The 21,332-nt window shown below is 29.6% G+C and overlaps 1 protein-coding gene across 1 annotated transcript; it reads right to left on the bottom strand.

Annotated features, from left to right (window-relative positions):
• Positions 1–6,560: 6,560 nt before the first annotated feature.
• Positions 6,561–9,863, bottom strand: LOC112720445 (uncharacterized). The gene is made up of 5 exons (XM_025771383.3): positions 9,303–9,863; positions 8,946–9,232; positions 8,709–8,802; positions 8,516–8,627; positions 6,561–7,081 (listed from the first exon to the last, which is right to left on the bottom strand). Exons 1-5 carry the CDS (start codon positions 9,439–9,441, stop codon positions 6,865–6,867), a joined length of 849 nt encoding a protein of 282 aa, XP_025627168.1. The 5' UTR covers positions 9,442–9,863; the 3' UTR covers positions 6,561–6,864.
• Between the last annotated feature and the right edge of the window lie 11,469 nt (positions 9,864–21,332).

The raw sequence follows: 21,332 nt of genomic DNA on the forward strand, positions 1-21,332 counted from the left end.
TCTCAAACTCAATAATGTTACGTGAATATTTTCTTTTATAATTTTATATAAATCGAATTCATTAAATTTAAATTAGTCATTACAATACTAAATTAAATTAATATGATTTGAATTAGTAGAGAATAATGTACATCGAAATTATTAGTTTCGATTTACTAAGGAATAAAAATCGAAATGTCCATAGTATTAGCTCATTCATAGTAATTTGATACAAATAGTTTCGAATTAACTCATGATATTATCGCACCAAATAATTCGAATGAAATAAATTCGATTTATGAGTTGAACATGCTATAGTGGTAAATCGATACATATTAATTCGATTTAGCATAGATATCCTTATATATAGAATTCGAATTCACTTGTTTCGAATTATATTTCACCAAACTAAACCCATCCAAAACGCAAAATCCAAATAAATTAAAGAGATCTATACTACAAGATTCAAACTGCGAAAATGGAAGATAATCCAAATCGAATCTATCGATTGGACGGAGTCATCTATATTGCTGGTAGCATCCATGAAGAGGTTAGTGAATGAAATTTAATTTTTTCTTTAAGAAATAAAGAATTATTAGTGATATTAAATCACTTAGAATTTGATTATTAGAATTATTAAAATTTTTAAACTTCAAATAGTAGTTAGAGTATTAATTTAGGGGTAGTAGTTTGTTAGAACATTGAAACCACAAATGCATGTTGGATGAGGGATAACTAAGTATGTTGACGAGTAATGATAACAGGTTTGAATAGAATTTGTAAGTTTTTAATGTTAGACGTTTAACGAGGTTAGAAATTTTGTTGGAGTTTAATTTAATTTAATTTAAATTTCAAATGTTGAGTTAACTAGGTAGTAGGACATTAACAAGAATTTAATATGATTTAATTTATTTAAAAAATTATATTATTAAATGTTAAATTAATGAGGCACTACAAGTCTAATTATAGTTTAGGGTTTAGCTTTCTGTCATAAATATCAAATTAACTATATTTTGTTAGAATTTAATTTAATTTAGGTTAATTTGGTTTAATTTAATATAATTCTTAAATATTAGCTTATTTATGTTCAGGTTTACAATATCTTGTTATATTTATTAAAGTATTTTTTATTAGAATTATCCATGTTAGGCTATGAAGCACGAACACTTTGTTGAGTTGCCGTGTCCGTGTGTCAGATACATTTTGGATACGACATTTACTGACACTTGTCCGACACGCGTGTTTGTTGTATCCAACAGTGTCTTAATGAAAAATAAAAATTTTTTTTCCGGACACGTCTGGGCACACCTAAATACCATCACATGTTAGCGTGTCCAGTCTTATTCTTAACATATATTCTTAAAATAAATTTAGATATTTATTTATTAAAATAAAAAAATTTAATTTATATTTTAATATCAATAAAATATCAAAATATCATTACGATTTATCTAAAAAATACTTTATATTTTATATGTATGTGTGTCCCCGTGTCATGTAAGATTTTAAAATTTGCTTGTCGACGTGTCCCGTGTCGTGTCATGTGCCGTGTCTGTGTCAGTGTTCGTGCATCATAGATTTTAGGTGATTTTTGTTTTTTAAATTATTATACTCCTCGCTATATCATCATCACTATCATCAGCAATTGTGGCGAAATCCATATCATCATCATCATCTGCAGTACATCCTTACACCATCCCGTGCTCCACCGTCTCCAAAAACTGGAACCATAACAATAGTACTGGCCATTGCAATCGCAAGCTCACCGAAGGGTTGATTATCACCAATTTCTCTGTCACGATTGTGGTTTAGATCGGCCACGTATGTGAAGGACAAAGATGTAACTAAAACTGCCTCAGGTGCAATTACAGACACAGATGATGAGGCACTAAGAGGCATTGAACTAGCGCAGACTGGCATTGCTGAAGATTGAACATTCCGGTTCGAACTTCCTGAATTACAGACCATATCTACAAATTTGGCTAATAACTCAGGGGTCTTCACCTCGAAAAACTGACGACGATAATAAAACAGAACTTGCAAATCTTCGTCATTGTCTATGACGAAGGAATCGTACTTCATACCATCCCGTAACACAAAAATCGAAATTCTATAGAATAAATTCTCCACTCGTTTCACGCTATGCAGCCCCAGTTTTTGGATTATAGTATTCTGAAACTCGGTGAAATTCGTAGAAAGTTTGAGGAAAACACTTAGCGGATCTTTATCAGTAAATTTTATTTCAGATCGCGTTTTTCCTTAATCGACCCTCTATAGTGCATCATAACTAAAAAAATATCATCACTAGCCATTGTGAGTCCCACTATAATAAAAATTTTCCGTTTAACTTGTATTTATATACATTAGTATTAGAATAAATCGAATTAATTCATCTCGATTTATATATATAGGTCACTACATACTAAATCAAACTTAGTGAACTCAATTGACCACTATTCGATTTATATATAAAGCTCGAATTTGTTACATTTGATTTATTAGGGAATTGTAAATTGAATTTACTTCATTCGATTTAGTAGTGTACCATATAATTCGAATCATATTAATTCGATTTAGTCCTATAATAACTAATTTAAATTCAATAAATTCGATTTATATTTAAATTTAGTGTACTATATAATTCGAATTATATTAATTCGATTTAGTACATTAATAACTAATTTAAATTTAATGAATTTAATTTATATAAAATTATAAAAAAATATTCACGAAAGTTATTTAGTTTAAAATTTTCATGTAATATTATTATGCGTTTAGTTTATGTATGTGTTTTACCCAAAATTTTATATAAGACGCCATTTTTTCCCTTTTCTTTTAGATATGGCAAATAATACTATACTACTTATTACTTGGCATCATAGTATCTTTATAAACTCAGTCAATCACATATTTTACAGCCATGTGCCTCAACCTGTTCTTTATTATGATTTTTGATTATTTTATGATTTTTTATTATTTTATTAATTATATTATGAATGTCTTTTTATTTGATGTTTATTTGAACTAATCACAATAGCTAATTTTTATGAAAATCCTTTATTATTATTTCCTTATTGGACACTTATTGACATATTGAATGACTATCTAATAATTATATATTATTATTCTCTCCAACTATTCCACTAATATATCATTATTTTCTAAGTTTTCAGCAATAATAGAATTACCCAAAAATTTTGAACATGGCCGTAGTAGTAGTTATCATACAGTTCAAGTTGTTTCTTCTCTATACTCTTGGTATATACTCAAGTACAAGGATATTCATGATTAATGCATTATATAGGTCCAACTTCCAAACCTCCAAAAGAATAATATTGATTCTCATTTAATCTGGTATGCAGATATTTTTTTCTCTTTCTTCAACTTTGATTGACACAAAATGTAAACAGAATATTTTTTCTTACAAATTATAATAAAAGTCACGCAACATTAGTAAAACGAAGTTTTATTAGTTTTGAAAATATTAAATTTTCTCGTATAACTGTTGTGTATCATATATAATACTTCTTATCATAAGAAGTTACAAAAGTTTTATTTCAGAACAAATTGAAAATCTGTTATACAGGTTCATACTAACTAGTTTTTTTTTTTTTTTTTATAGGAAGCTATTATCATGAGGTAGCTAGTAAATTATTATTATTATTATTATTATTATTATTATTATAGGTAAGTTTAACTAATTTGAATGTAATTTTGTAAGTAATTTTGAATATTATATTAATATATATATATTAAGATAATAAAAATATTTTAATTTTTTTTAAATTGTTCTTAAATTATTTTTTAATTATTATTCAGATAACAAAAATCTTAAGATGATAATTATTAACTCATTATTTTTATGATTAACTAATATTTTGGTTTGTTTTTGTTATATAGTTATACAAGACTATGGGAGTTGGTTATGTGAAGAGGAGTATCATTGTTGATCTGGCTGTATTTTAAGAAAAATATTAAAAAAATTATAGGATGGAGAAAGCTGAAAAATTGATAGATGTGCTCGTTGAAATTGGAGATGAAAAGTGTAAGAACAAGTTCAAAATCCTAATCTAATTGATTGAAAATGGTGATTAAATTTAACAAGAATTAGGGTTTTAAAATTGAAGAAGAAGAGATGTATTTAGTGAAGATGATAAAGATGACACTATTATCGGTTTAAAAAAAAACATAGCATCAATTAAAAAGAAAAGATAATATAAATCTTGGAACTTGGATAAAAGAATAATTTATTAATAATAATTGTATAATCACAAGAGGTAATTTATTTTTTATTTTAAAAAAAGTAGAATAAAATTTATATATATATATATATATATATATATATATATATATATATTAATGAGAGAGAGAGAGAGAGAGAGAGAGAGAGAGAGAGAGAGAGAGAGAGAGAGAGAGAGAGAGAGAGAGAGAGAGAGAGAGAGAGAGAGAGAGAGAGAGAGAGAGAGAGAGAGGAATTCAATCAATTCATCATAATAAAATGTTTTAATTTAGATATTTAGCTAAACTACCACGTCATTATAATTGTGTGATTAATTACTCAAAATGCAAAAACTTTATGGGGTAAAGATAAACTATAAAAAAATTATTGAAAAATTAGGCGCTGACAAAAAATATTTTTAAAATAATAAAAATATTCTAAAAAATTTAAAAATTTGATGAAAATAATTAGTTTTTGAATAGAAAAATTGTTTGCTGAGAAAATAATATACTTTATATTTGTTATGTTTTTAAAGCATTTGGAAGCATTTTTGTCATTTTGATTTTTTAGAAATATTGTTATTATTAGCCAAATATTTTTGGGGTTTTTGCGGTTAATAGTCATATATGACTTGGTTATTATATATATATGTGAAATTTCCTTAAAACAAACCGTGAATGATGATTAACTTCTTATTACTATCTACAAATTTTAATTCAATGTGAATAACGACCATGATGAAATGTAAAAACTTTCAATAAAACAAAAATAATGTATATAAAATGAGGAGGAATCTACCTGGTATGAGAGTTGTTGACTTATACTATTAATAAATTTCTATGTACAATAAATTTTGTCAATCTAACTGTTGAATGACTTGAATAATAATAATAATAATAATAATAATAATAATAATAATAATAATAATAATAATAATAATAATAATAATAATAATAATAATAATAATAATAATCAAGCTTACCAAATTTCATATAAGTTAGACATCAATAAGTTTGTCATATATTTTTTTTATTTTTAACATTATATTATACATAAAAATAAAGTGTTATAGCAACATATGAAATTAATCCTAAATTTTATAAAGCTTTCTTATTGATCTATATATATAATAATAAGTTTGCGGAACTTAATAATAAACCGGAAAAACTTACACCGAGTGTGTAAATTAATCCATTCTCATATATTATTATTACTACTTTATAATAGCAACATAAAAATTGTCCTTTTAATAAATCTCGATGGTGGGAAAATTGAATAAGTGATGAATGATTTTTGGTTTAGGGTTAAAGTGTAAGATGAAAATAACAATACTTAGAAAGTGTTTTTTGGATATCGAAGCAACTACACATAGTTTTTGTGTCCAAAATTAGAACACGAATTCTTGGTTTCATCCATGCAAGGGTTGTCCCCATCCCACTCCTTCGCTACCCTTAGCTTTTTCCATGGATGGGCCCCTAAACCTCTTAGACCCCCACTTGACCCATAACCGACAATTTACTCCTTAATTAATCACAACCCATTATTTCTTCTTATTCAATGTTATGCCATGAAATAATAATGTACCTTACCACTATACTTCCAAACGTGAGATGCTTAATTTGATGTTAACATAGATTTCAACATATAATTTTATACGATTTATTATCTTATTTTGGCATAATTTATTTATCATTTTACTTAAAGTTTCATGTCAATAATTCATTGAATAGTATAAAGTAGAGTATACGAAAAATGGAGAAATATAGACAAAAAAAATTGTAAAAGTAAATTAGATTTGGAAAATGAACATGTGAGTAGAGAAGGCAGCTTTTTTTTTTCTTTGGTAATTTTTTCTCAATGAATGCAATGAATTAACTAAAAAGGAAAGTACAAGGAGACAATGAGTTTAGTGAAACAATGCAATTATGTATATAGTAATCTTTTTTTGCTTGTGATTTTTGTGATGAAAAAGTGTGGAGGACCATCACTTTTATTAAAATCTGTCTAATACTTAACCAGCAAAAAAAAGTGAGTAATTCCATACTATTCGATAAAATTTTGAACCATTAAAAATATCAATAATAACTAATTGATGACTACAAATCACAAATTTTATAGGCCTCCTAGCACTCATCTTTCGTGATTTTCGTAAGGATGTAGTATATTTTTATTTTATTAGGCCAATTTAAAAATTTATTGTTCATATTATTTACAAAATTCATTATCTACCTAACAAAATCGAACTAAAATACATCTGAAATCAAAAGAAATATTCAAGAGATAAATTACAAAATTATAGACAGAACTATCATGATATAGTAAAAATAGTAGTAGTAGTAGTAGTATTATATATCAAAATAAATACACAAATGGATATCATTTCCTTTTCATTTTTCACAATTAAAACAAAAGATAATTTCTTTCGAGCAGTTTTGACATTTGACTCCACACAATCTTTAATTTGTACACACAGCATGCTGAGTATATAAGTAGTTCCAATTCATGAATAAAAATTGAGAGAAGCTAAAAGTAAGACACGTCACAAATTAACTCTTTGATAGATATACTATATGATGATGAAGCAATGATTGACGACAGAAGAAAATGAAGGTGATTAAGAAAGACAAATTACATAATAATTGTTGATTGATGTATGGAGGAGGTAGCTAGAAGAATCTAGCGCAAGAAGATCGTAGGTCCATTTCTTGGGTCCAAGCGTTTCGGTCCTGAATGTGCAAGTGCCAGTAGGTTTGAGCCAGCGTGTCTGGGTCCATTATTGTTCCATCAACAATTCCACTTCCTACTACTACTCCACTGTTACTGCTACTTAACTCCCCATATGATGATGCTACTATTCTTTCTTGAGACGACGTCGTTTGCCCTCTACAACATTCCACACACACATACTATAATTGCCATTTGCCCTACCACTAAACTACACTTATTTAGTTGCCATTTTTTTTGGTTTTCTCAAAATTATTTTCATTTATATTCAATTTCAGGAAAAAATACTAAAAAATCATCGGAATTTATTATTTTTTTATTATTAATTTACTATTAATATTTAAAAGTATAAACTAAAATATGTTGTTGAATTACAAAATTAAATATATTAAATAAATGACTAAAAATAATAATAAAAAACAATAAATTTTAATAAGTCTAATATTTCTCTAATTTTTTCTGTTGCTAATAAGTTACTTATTTCTCTAATAATTTTTTTTAGTGAATTTTAGTGGAATTGGTGTGATCAATTCATACTATTTAAGTGAAAGATGAACTTAGCTTGATGTTATTTTGGTGTATGTATAGTATTATTGAGACCAATCATTTTATGTATATAGTTCAATACTAAAATCAATTATCAGCGTATAATATATATTAAAATATAAAATATATATTAAAAATAAATTAAATTATATATATTTATATATAAATACAAAGTAACTGATTTTATTATTTAAATAGTATTTTTGTATTGAGACATACATTTAATATAAAGATAGAGAAGAGATGAAACAAAAAAAAAAAAGTAAGTAGACTTTAATATGTAATTAGTAGTTATAAATTATATATATATATATATATATATATATATATATATATATATATATATATATATGAAAATAAGACTTTAATTTTGGTTTAAAAATAATATTTTTCTTTGTTGTTTGTTTTCCTATTTTCTATAGGTTTTATTAACGATACCAATTAATTGGGATTTGAATTCTCTAAATTATGAATTTCACTTTAAAAGATAAAGTGTGATCTCTTATTTTTTAATAGTTTTTTTCATATTTTTTTTTATTTTATTTATGAAATAAATAATAAAAAATTATATTTTACTATCTAAAATAAAAATTCAAAATTTAGAATATCTAAATTCAATGAATTGCTATGCATTGATAATGTACAATACAATAATAATAGACAAGTGACAAATCATTGAGTAATTATCTATACTGATTTAGCATTTTCTTAGCTTTCACACTTTATAGACTAGCAATGTGTTAAAATCTTAAAATAATATGAACTTAAAATTATGTTTCTTATATGTAAATTTATTAAGCAATATTCTTACCCTTTTTTAAGAGAAAAAATAAAGAAAAAAGAAAAAAAAATTCAGGTAGGTTAATGGGTAGAATAATAACTAGGAATCGAAGGGGTGAGGAATTGGAACAAGATAATAATTGGCAAGAAGCTAGGTGGAAGATCCGAATGAGGATATATATGATATAGGATGATGATGAGAGTGGAAAAAAAGGGAGAGGATCTTGTGAAGAGAAATATATAATTAAATAAAGAAACGAAACGAACCTGGGTGGGCCAACAAGACCATCTATGATAACATGGGCTACGTGCACTCCCTGAGGTTGAAATTCCCTCGCCAGGCATTGCGATAGTGCTCTCAATGCGAATTTCCCACAGCCTGTATTTTCATGGAAGTATTTAAATAAGAGTAACAGATAATTAAAATAAATAAGAAGAGAGTGTATTATATTGTATTTACATAATTCAGAGTATCCAGCAATGCCGTTTAGAGAAGCGGAGCAGCCAGTGAAGAGAATCGTGCCCTTTCCTCTTTCCACCATGCCCGGCAGCACCTTAATAATTATTCCTTCACTTTATTAATTCCATCGAAAAGTAAACGACAAATTCCTTCTTGTATTCTGCTGTGATTGGTAGTTAAACATAAAATAGAAAATATAGCGTTCTCTCCGCACTTTTTAAAACATGTGATTGTTACCTGTTGAGCGCAGTGAAAGGCGCCAACGGAAGAAACAGCAAGGGATTTCTGGAAGGAGTCTAGGCGGAGGTCGTGGAAGGAGGTTGGATTCCAATGATTGGTATTGGCGGAGGTGTTTTGGAGTGGATGATAGTAAGCATTGTAGACGAGGACCTCGACGAATCCGAGGGACAGCACTCCTTCGAAGGCCTCCCTTACGCTTCTTGAGTCAGAGCAGTCGATTCGAATCGCGAACACCTGCGCCTTCTCTTCCCGTGCTATCTCCTCCGCAAATCTCGACAGCCTCCCTGCATCAACCACTTAATTCAATTATGTGATATAATTATGATTTTGTGTGTTGCTGATGATGAGTGCTACCTAAGTCGCGAGCAAGGATGGCCACCGTGTAGCCTTCGTGAGCGAATTTGCGGGCGATTGATAGCCCCAGATTGGGGCCCACCCCGACGATGGCAGCAATGCCTCGTGACGAAGCAGAGCTGCTTGCCATGCTTCGCATATTTGACAAATGAAGGTGAGGAATTAAGTATTCTGTGGTGGATTGATTAATTAATATTAGAATTTTGAAATTTTTGACTGAGAAACAAGGAATGAATAGTAGTGGTGGTGGTGGTGGCTGGATTATTGAGTGAAAGGAGAGGGAGACTTAATAGTACTAATATAAGAGGAGTGAGAAAGTGAGAAGGTAGATTAAAGAAATTATTGGATTGGTGGAGAGAGGGAGATGTGTCCTCCGCCCAGTCTGAATCATTGCCTCCCTCACAACAGGCACTTTCTTCCTCACCTCTCCATCCTCAACACAAATATAAATGATTTCCCTATTAGGAAATATTATTTCTGTCAGCTGACCGCTGCATATATTACTTAGTATTGGAGTAACAAAAATAACCAAGCGCTTTAGATTTTATTGTTTTTGTTATTAGTTAACTATTAAAATTTTTTTAAGTATATCAAGATACCGATATTTTAATAATTTTTAATCGTTAATCTTAATTATAAAAAATATATATAATTAAAATTAATGATTAAAATTTATTAAAATATTAATGTATTAATATATTTAATTTTTTTAATTATTAATATTTAAAAATATAAAATAAAATATATTATTAAATTTTTTAATTAAAAAAAATTAGACTAAGACTTAATTTGATAAAATTTTTATTTTTTAAAAATAATTTATAAAAATTAATTTTTTAAAGTTATAATATTTATATTTAATAAATTAAATTAAAAATAATTTTTAATAAGTACAACTAATAATAAATATGTTTGGTAAAATAATTTTTAAAATTTAAAAATAGTCTCGTTATATATATAAATTTTTTTGGTAAATAAGTCCAAAGAAATTAATCCTAAGTCTTAACCCAATAAAACCCACTTACATAACGTATACGTAAAATTACGTCATTTTTCTTCGCGTATTTCATCCTCATTGTCGTTCTTTTTATTGCTGCTGTTGTTGCTGCATTTTTTCTTCCTTCTCTTTCTATTGATTTTGTAACATTGTGTATTTTTTTCTTTGTTTGATTTTTTCCTCCTAAGAAGAATTATGAGAAAATAAAATAAGAAGATAAAGAAGAAGCAACAAAAGATGAGGAGAAAGTGGAAAAGTTTGGAATTATGCATAACTTATCAGAATATAAATACACCAAAAAATTTTCAAAATACACCGAAAGTTTTTCAAAATACATCAAAACGAGAATGGAACAGATTCATCACAATAATAGTTCAAATTCAAAACTCCTACACCGAAAGTTTGCTACAAATGCACAAAAATATTTCTTTTAATGCATTCTTTATTCTTTCTTTATTTTTTAATTGAATGAATGTAAATTTTTCATTTTTCAAGTAATTTTGCAACATTACGTGTTTCTTCTTTTTTATTTTTTTTTATTTTTATTCTTGTTAAGTGAGTAAAACAAGAAGAAACTTGAGAAGAGAAAATAAGAAGGAAAAGATGAATAAGAAAAAAAAAACAGATGATGTTAATGATGATGAAAAAAAGAAAAAATAGCAGCAGAAGATAAAGAGAAGGAAGAGGAAGACTTTTGAATTATGTAGAATTTATCTGAATACAAAACTACTAAAATTTTTTTAAAATACACCGAAAGATTTTTAAAATGCACCGAAAGTTTTTCAAAATACACTTAAACAAGAATGGAACAAATTTATCACAATAATAATTCAAATTCAGAACTCCTACTCCAAAATTTTGCTAAAAATACACAAAAATATTTTTTTAATGCATTTTTTCTTTTATTTTTTTTATTTCTTTCTTTCTTTTAGTTGAATGAATGTACATTCATCCTCTTCCAAGTAATTTTGTAGCATTATGATGTATTTCTTCTTCTTTATTTGATTTTTATGTTTTTGTTCTTGTTAAGAGAGTAAAACAAGAAGAAATTTGAGAAGATACAACAAGAAAGAAAAGATGAACAAGAAAAAAGAAAGAAGATGATGATGATGATGAAAAAGAAGAAGTATCAGTAGCAAAAGATGAGGAGGAGGAGGATTCGAAGAGGAAGAGTTTTGAATTATGTAGAACTTATCATAATAAAAATACACTGAAATTGTTTAACAATAACACATAAATTTCTCAATTTTTACGCCGAAAATTTGCTACAAAAATACAGAAATATTTTTTTAATGATTACGACACACAAACTGAGTTTGAAAATAGCACAAAAAAATGACTGAATTATCAATAAAAATACTTCCAAATCAATTTTGGATTAGGCAACGTCATCGATATGGAAAAAATTCTATGATAACGATAATAATAACGATGATAATGATAACAATGATACGTATAAGAAGAAGACGACGATGACTATAACGATAATGATCATGATGATGAAGATGATGGAGGAGAAGGAGGAAAAGGAAGGAGGAGAAGAAATTCCAATGAGAAAAGGAGGAGGAAGAGGATGGGGAGGAGTTGGTGTTGGTGACGACGATAGCGAAAGAGAAAAATAATGAAAAAGAAGGAGAAGAAGAAGAAGAACGTGTGTAGCAGTGATGCGAAGAAGAACGTGCGCGCATGAGTATAAATGACTTGTTGGACTTGTTTGGTTAATTAACTTGTATGTAGAGATTTATTCATTTAAAAATAGGGTTTAACTATGATAAGTTTACCATTAATAAAAAATTTTAAATATTTTTATTTGACGAATTCAAAATAAATGCATTGAAAACTTAAATCTTTTATATTTTCAATCAAAACTTGTTTGAGGATACATGATAGATAAACCCTTAAAAAAATTATAATAGACATTAATGTAACAATTAAATTTGAATATTAATTAATGTATGATGTCATATCAGACTTTATAATTTTAATAAGTACAATCCAACTTTGAAAAGTTTTCCTTTAGATGTTTTCAAAAACATCCTCACTTTTAAAAACTGAAGCACAAGCACAAGAATTTTTTGATTTATCAAACGCAAAATAAAGTGTTTGTATACCTCTTCAAAAAACTTTATCAAATTAAGTCTAAAAAAATTAAATTAATGACTAAGTAATAGCTAAAATCAATAAATTCTGAAGGCTCTTAGCATTTTTTAATAACAGTAACCAGTTTGGATAGGTTCATAAGTAATTTTTTTTAATTTATGAAAAATTACAATATTAATGTTTGATACAATTTTCAAAACTAACTTATGACTTTCGAAAAAGTCATTTAAAGTACTTATGGAGAAGTTAAAAACAGGACTTTTTCTATAATAAAAAGTTTTTTATCACTTTCTTTTTAAAATAAATACTTTTGTGACTAAAAATCCAAACACAAAATAATTTATTTATAAGTTACTTTTAATATAAATATTTATGTTTTAATTTTTTTCAAAAGAACTTAATTAAGTTATTTATTCAATTACATTATGTACTTATACAAAAAATAAGTCACTAAATTAATTATTATAAAACATATATGTTAAATATAAAAATACAAAAAATTAAATTAATTAATTCATATATTTATATATAAATACATAATAGTTAATTTTTCATATATAAATAATATTTTTAAAAGAGAAATAATAGAAAAACAATAATAATTGTGAACAATAAATTAAAAAAAAAGATAAAATTAAAATTAAAAATTAGATTATTAATTAATTATTTAATTTCAAATTTTAACATTTGAAAAATCAGTATTAACAATTAAACACATTCACACTACGTATAATTATTCCTACTCTCACCATAACCTCTCAATCTTTGATACATGCCCAAAACTCGCCGTCATCAATTTCCGGTCCATGGCAAAAACTCGTCGTTGTTGCCGATTACAGCCTTTCTAACGGAGCATAAAGCCACTGTTCTTGGCGGATAGTTATTGTAATTCTTGCTAGGATGGTTAATTTAAATATATATAATTAACAAATGCTAGATGTTCATTTCATTAGGTAGCCAGATGGTTATTTTAATAACTATCTAGATGATTTTTTGTTGGATTTGGATCTATCTCAAATTTCTCAGATGCCGCGAGGTATGTGTTCGACGAGTGAGAGCTCGACAAAGGATGGGATGGGTGGCGTAGAGCGACAGGGCTGACAAAATCAGCGTCGAGGATTATGACGGTATGGAAAGAGAGAGACGGTGGTGGTTGAAAACGACCCCGAAGTTGTCTTCCGTGCGAGAGAGAGACGAGCGGGGCACGACGGACGCGTGACGGAGAGGACGAACCCCTCAGCGATGTTGGCTGCCGGCGAGGAAGAGATAGACACACAACAGGGATGACTTGCCTCCGCGATAATGGCTACCGGCGAGTGAGAGAGAGACGCGCGATAGGGATGACAGGCCCCTCCGCGACGTTGGTTACCGGCAAGGGAGAGAGAAGCTTGTGGGTAGGGGGCTACAGGGCGGCGATGATGGTCGGTGAGCGAACTTCTAATGCATGTGAGGTGGGACAATTGATGAGGATGGGGTGGCAGACGGTTTGGGGAAAAGAAGTGTTTGGGTGAAATGTTTTGATAAATTAGGGTTTAGGATGGTTAATTATTTAAAATAATTCTGTGGATTTTTGTTATTTAGATAATTTGAGGAGTGTTTTTTATTTTTTTTTCCTGGTATTGGACCAAACTTGCAGTCCATTATTTACATTGGTTAGATTTCTCATTGTTTCCCTAATAAAATTGTTTTTAAAATAAATCATAAAAAATGTCTTTCAAAGATTTAGGTGCAAGCAAATATTCTAAAAACAATAAAAATATTACTCTTCAAAAATTTTTAAAAATATGACATAAATTACTATATTAACAGAAACTGACAAATAACAATGTTTATGTGACAAATGTAAATGTAATAAGATAATGTTTGTCATCTTAGTCTTAGTTTTTGTTAATAGAAACATATTTATTTTACGTTTAACAATTTTGGTTATATTTCTAAATCATTTTAAGAATATTTTTTTATTTTTTATAATAGATTTTTTCAATGTCTAAATCTTTGTAGAGCATTTTGTTGATTCACGTTAACTTACAACGATATCTATGTAAAAAATTAAAATCTTCAATATTAAAAGAGTAGGATTTATTCCTGTTTTACTCGATTTTTTGTAATCTCAACAGGATATCGAATCGAGTTTGTATTAAGATCTCAGTTTGGGAAGCAAATACGACTCTTCTGAAAAGAGTGAGCTCAACCCGAAAATTACTTAATATTTATGTTAAAGCAAACTGCGTCAAACTATTAGTGGCAAGTTGTAACAAATAATATAAAAATATGTGAAATAAATAAAAGAAAAATTTTATTTAATCAAAAAATGTAAAAGTAAAGTAGAAATTAACAAAAACAGAATAACAATGAAATTTCTAAAACAAAGAGATTAAAAGAAAGAAAAATGAAGAATAATAAAATAAAATAGGCTCCTAACATTTACATGCACTTGCACTCCATGGTCTTTCGTTGCATCACTAAGATTAGGAATTTTCGTAGAGTTTCATGTGATGATGTAGTATTTTTTTTATTGAAGTTCCCTCAACTCTTCTGAGTTTCTCCTATTTATAGATCATAAAGATACGTTTGCTCTTGAAAGATCTTGACCGTGAACTAGTGCCTTCTTTCTCTCAGGCCACGACCCTGCCTTGACTATGAAGAATCTTCATAGTGGCTTCCCCACGTTCTGTCTTGCCTTGGCCTCAAAATCGCACATTCTTGAATCGTGTCTACATTTAACCTCGTGGTGTATCTGGTTTCGACCTTACTTCTCGATTTTCCTCAAATCGACCTCAATTATCCTTCATTCCTCTTGTAGTCGAAAGAGGATCTCTCTCTAGTCAAGTATCTGAGCCATTAATTGTATTTCGACCTCTTATACATCATAATCAAATTTTTACATAGGTCAAAATTCGTATTAACAAATTGCCATTTAAAACTTATCATTTCAAAGTATGAAATGATAGGTATTATCTAATTCTGTACTATTCACGTGCTTTTTAAATTTAAATTTTTGAAAAAACAATTACGAGTAAATGAAATGGTTCGCGCATTTCTGAAAATGTGTAACGTTTTCAATGGGATTTAATGGGCCTCATTCCTTAAAAACCCTTTTGTATTCTCTAGGTCTTACTTTGTCATTCATTACTTTCACTTTCAGAGAATCCCTCATCTTCTACAAAAAACACCCTTCTTCTTGTTTGATGATCTAACTCAACTTGCCTCTATGGATTTTCAATCCGGCCTTTATTCTAGCAGTACCCAGCTGTAACTACTACATCATCGTCTTCCACCACCATTGCTGCTACCACTACTACCACCATTCCTGTCACCACTTTCACTGTAGGAGCCACTATGTCGTCTTCTTTACCTACCTTTGTTTCTGTCGTTGTAGCTGCTACTTCTACTTCAGGTGGAGCTTCCGTTACTCTTGGTTCTTCTTTACGAGAAGAAGATAACGACAATGTTCATGTTGTGTACCCTCCTCCTTTAGTGACCAATGTGTCACAAATAATGATGATGGAACCCTAAGGGCTCCCAACCCTGATGTAGAGACCACCGCATTATGGCAGAGCCAGGTACTGCTTCTATTTAAAGTCTCCAATGTTTTGTATTTATTCTTAGAACCAATTTCTACCCAAGAACAAGTTGAGCCAATTTCTTCTTTCTTTCTATCTCCTCTGAACACCTTACTTTGATTTTTTTTGTAAAAATGATAAAGCCATATATTTTGCTAGTTGAGTTTTTAGGACTGCACTCCCTAAGGAGTTTGGTTTCTTATTTTCGACATGACTATCGATACTCTCCCCAACTTACAAGTCTGTGTGGAGATCCTTAGGTATAATGTCTGCCATTCGACTAGCCACCCATGACTTGTCTTATATTGTCCCTTTACTTGGGGCTAGCTTGTACTTATAGTGTCCATTCACAAATAATTTTTATTTTCCATATGGGTAATGGAAATTTCAGCTTTGAATGACCTATCTTCTGATGGGAAAGATGTTTGCTGGACAATTCCATGTCCTAATGATGTTTTCGACATCAATTTTGACTCGACTTTTGTGTTGGGTTTCATCCAAAACAACATGATTTCTTCTTTTGTGGCTTAATGCTTTCATCTTCTGTCCAAGGTCAATTTAGATCTAAAAAAGCAATCATCTCCCACTAGCTATCCTGCTTCATTATAAAAAAATATGTCAATCTTCCTTCTCTCATTTTGGGTCAACTATATGAAACACTTTCCTTGGTGGTTAGTGAAATTCGACGAGGTGAAGTCATCGATCAATCCATTTGGCCCACTCTGGATTGTAAACTTATGGTTAAAGTCTGTGTTCAAACCTCAACTCACTGCTTCTTCTGAAATTCCAAAAACTCCACTTGAGGGTGTTCGACTGTCTTTTCTTTCCTGGTCGAAACCAAAAGGCATGTCCTCCATCGATACCTTTTTCACTTTGTTAAGCTATTTCTCAATATCAAAGTCAACAAAGATTCTTCTTACCATCTCAACCCCTTGTCTTGTCAGAAAAGTAATGTAGGATACCTTCATTCTCTTACCAGTCTCAAACCTGAGAATCAAGAGATCATTGATGATCTGTGGTCAAAAACCCTGACTCCTCAAATCCTCCCTGTGGGGCTATCTCATGAGTCGACTATGGCTCTTAAAAAAAACTTGCCATTTAGTCTCCACGGTATGTGTCGAGGCAACTTGGCCTTGCACAAGCATTACCTTTTCCTCTTTCACTTGAAGCTGCAGCACAAATGATTCACTATGAGATGTCGGATTTTAAAGAATTCAACCAAATTTTGGATTTAAACCATCAAAGAGTAACTTCCCAGTACCAGAGATATGACATCAAATTTTGTTTTCTTTCAACACCTACATTTCACAAATGGTGGTCGAATTATTACCAATCTCACTGTCCCTCTACTGATCAAGCATTTTTAACTTGGTTCTTCCTTCTGCACAAACTACTGCTACATCGAAGAAAATCAAAGGTGAGCATATCCATAAAATCATTGCCTTTGAAAAATATTATAAGGTAAAATGACCAAATGCCCCTCTACCACCTCCCATCATAAAAACGATGATCTGGCCTGATGGTTTGACGACATGAGTACTATTTTAAGTTTTTTATATGCAAACTATTTTGACATTCTTATTCAACATATGTGGTTGCTAATTTTAAGTTTTTCATTTTATTTTGTTAGTTTAATTTAGTTATACTCAATTTTTTTGTTTGATTTAGATTAGTAGGTTTGAGCTGATGAAAGTGTTTGAGAATTCTTGATAGTTGATGGATGTTGTTGTTTAAGTCATATAATTCCATATTGGTTTGTTTGTGAATTGTTTAAGTGAATTGTTAACTGATATAGTTTTTTTGTGCTTTCTAGTTAAAGATGAAACTTTGCCAAAATTTCTAAAAAATCTAAGTATCATTGAAGTTTAGAGGTTACTTTAAATAATTTTTTAGTAAACTACTAATCTTAAGTTTTTTTTATTGATAGGTTTGTACCAAATAACAATGCATGTACATAGGAGTTTACTAATGTCATCAAGCTAACGTACGACCACCCATGGCCAAGCTACAAGAAGATCTCTGCTGAGACCAGAGAGTGATGGTTTTAGAAGTGGGCGGTAAAAACTCAACATATTCAAACTTTTAGTTTATGTATATCTTCTATTTTGTTTAATAATGTATTTAATTTCGACTAACTAGTGCTAAATGTTCTTTGTGCAGGAGAAATTTATATAGGACAAGACTTACGATACCATGATTAGAAAGATCTTCAATCATCGGATAGTTAGGCGACTTCAGCAGATAATGGAGGACGTACATGAGAGACGTGACCACATCACTATTTGGCTCCACCCAAACATAAAGAAGGTACTGTACGTCCATTGGGAGATTGATGAGAGGTTCTGGCATCGCTGTCTCATGAACAGAGCTAACAGGACATTGGCCAAGTCGTCGAAGTATACCGGTCCAATAACTTTCACGAAGACAAAGACCAAGCTGGCATGTAATTTGTTTCATTTTGTTATTAAGTTCATTTTATCTTTGAAATATAATGTCATTATTACTTGATTTAACATATTGTTTCAATAAGAGTAATCTAAGTCGTTGGATCTTGATGCGATGCTGGCAGAGACCTTCAAGTATACTCACACCTTGAAGGAGAACAAGGAGAGAATTTCTAATCAACAGTTTGTGGATCATTATATAAGTAAATATCATGTGATATAAAGTTTTCAATTAGCTAAAGTCCTAATCATAAGATGTGTTACACAAGAGTCCTACACGCAGAGATTGGAGGCTGCAATCCAGCAATCTCAACATACTAAAAACTATGGCAACAATTCCGCTGCATCAGAAGTCAATCATGACACAGTTTGGTGCAAGACCGCATCTGAGATATACAAGAATCGCATCTACGGGTTGGGATCGTTCTTCGCCGACAACTTCCACACCTCCACATTGAGACCCTCATCTGCCTCTACCACCAGCCGACCCGTCGATCCAGATGACAGCGTCATTTGAGGGAGCAGGTGCTAGAGCTCATCCGAAGCCTTCACCATTAGGCTTAACAGCTGCAACAGTCTGAGGAAAGGTATCAGGAGATCTTCACACGCATGTCAGACACAGATTCCCTCAAGCTGGAGTGGAGGCGAGAGTTGGATTGGCTTTAGCGGATAGAACAACAGATGGCAGTGTACCAAGATCAGACGCACACCAATGGCAACGACGCTACTAGAGGGGCACCAACATTACCGCCTAGTCTGCTGCCTCAGCAAGACCGGCTGGGGATGACGACGATGACGACTATCAAGATATTTAGTGATTAGAGTTTTGTTTTAGACTGTTTCATTGTATTTTATTTATTTGAATTTTTATTTTATTTGTACACTTGATGTTTAATTTATTATATTTAGTTCCTATTATTAAAATTTGACTACTTATTGTGCAAAAAATAATTTTAAATAAAAGATAATTTGACACTAATTATGCATAAATTAAATTTACCGTCAAATTTATTGGGAGAAAAATCCTATGGTAATTAGGCGGAAAAGAACTTTGTGAAGCTCCAAAATTACGGGCGAAAATTTTTCGTCAATAATTAAATAAGGTTTAGGCATAGAATCTGTTGCAGAATCCGACGGTAACTGGCAGATTAAAAAACTGACGATAATTTATTATCGGCGAGAGTTATATTGTCGGATTGAAAAAATCGGCGGTAATTCGTTATTCTGACAATACTTAACGTTTTTCTTGTGCTAAATCTACAAAAGTCTAACTAATTAACTAAGAAAGATTGGTAGGTGGGTTAAAGTCATGAGGACTAAGACAATTTCAACCTTTTAATTTATAACTAATTAAAATCAAGTAATACCTGAAGGACACCTCAAAATATAATCCTAAGCCAAGATAAATCTATTCCATTTCAACTAAATGTATTTTAACAAACACATCATATGCATGAAATATAATCAAAACTCAAATTACCAAATTAAAAACTAAAATAACATCTTAAACAAGCATGAATTCAACATAAACATTCATTCAACAAGTTAAATCATAATCTAAGTATCAAGAATCTACTTCTTCATAAACCCAAAAAAAAATGGAGGAGGATGCAAACCAAGAGTAAATAGTAGTACTACTAGAATAGAAATTGATCACAAAAGAAACTAAACTAAACTAAAACTAAAAGAAAAAATAGATTATTTAAAACCCTAATTGTGTATGTTTCCTTGTATTCTTCTTCCTCTTTCCTCATTCTGTAGTTGGATTGGAGCCTTTGGAGCCGAAAACTCAACTTCACATGCTCTAGCAAATGTGGCACGTGAGACCACTTTCGCGTACGTGAGATGTCGCGTGCACTTTGGTTTGGTGCTTACGCTTGCATTGATGCATACGCAAATTGATGTGTTGCGTACACTTGTGTTGATGCATACACAGCACTGCATTTGGGGCTAGCTTCAAAATTCTTCTTAATTCTTATATTATTCTTCTTGTCCATGATTTTTTCATTTTCTTAAACCACTAATGCTACTTAAACCTAAAACATTCAAAAAAATATATATCACGATATCAAGTCAGAAAAATGACGAAATTAAGTTAACAATTTAAGATCATAAAAAACATTTTCATACATTAATTTCAATGAGAAAAATATTCACAAAAATATTCAATTATATAAAATTGTGTAAGTTAATTAATAAATTTTATAATTTTTAATATAATTTAAAAATAATAATATGAGCTTATTAGCAAACTCTATATGAATGCCAAAACGAAAAATTTTTAGTGGACAATTTTGACCTTTTTGGCAATTGAAGTGTCTTTGTAAATTTAATTTGTCCTAAAAACTTGCTATTAGTTTCTTTTTGTTATGTTGATTTGCAATCAATTTCCTAAAAATTTGCCATTAATTTTGTCATTAATTTGCAATTGATTTATTTTTCAAATTTTAAACATATATAACTAATTTATTGTTTTGTTACGCAATATATAACTAATAACTAATAATATATGTTTAGTCATATATTATTCTTGATTTAAAAAGATTTAAAAAATTATTTAGAAATAATTATACAAAAAGTAAAAAGTAAAAACGTAACTTTAGTTTTTTTATTTTTTATTTTTACATTTTGTTGGGTCGAAATAATTTAACTTGGCAATGAACATATCAAAAACATTTGTTTGAACTCTATCAAAACAAATTTTTGAGTTGATCGAAGAAAGGGCATTGATAAGCAACGTGGGTTGATTAAAATATATGTCAAAGACAAGATTCCATGATCAAAGCAATACACAGACTAGTAATTGAAGAAGTTGAGGATGTTTTTTACATCATTTATGTGGCAGGAACAGTTATATTTGGTTTTCTTATATGTGAAGCACGTGAATAAAATTTGATTGGTTCAAAGGGGTTATAAATAGACAGAA

This window comes from Arachis hypogaea, chromosome 11 (genome assembly GCF_003086295.3).
Source record: "Arachis hypogaea cultivar Tifrunner chromosome 11, arahy.Tifrunner.gnm2.J5K5, whole genome shotgun sequence".
NCBI lineage: Eukaryota > Viridiplantae > Streptophyta > Magnoliopsida > Fabales > Fabaceae > Arachis > Arachis hypogaea.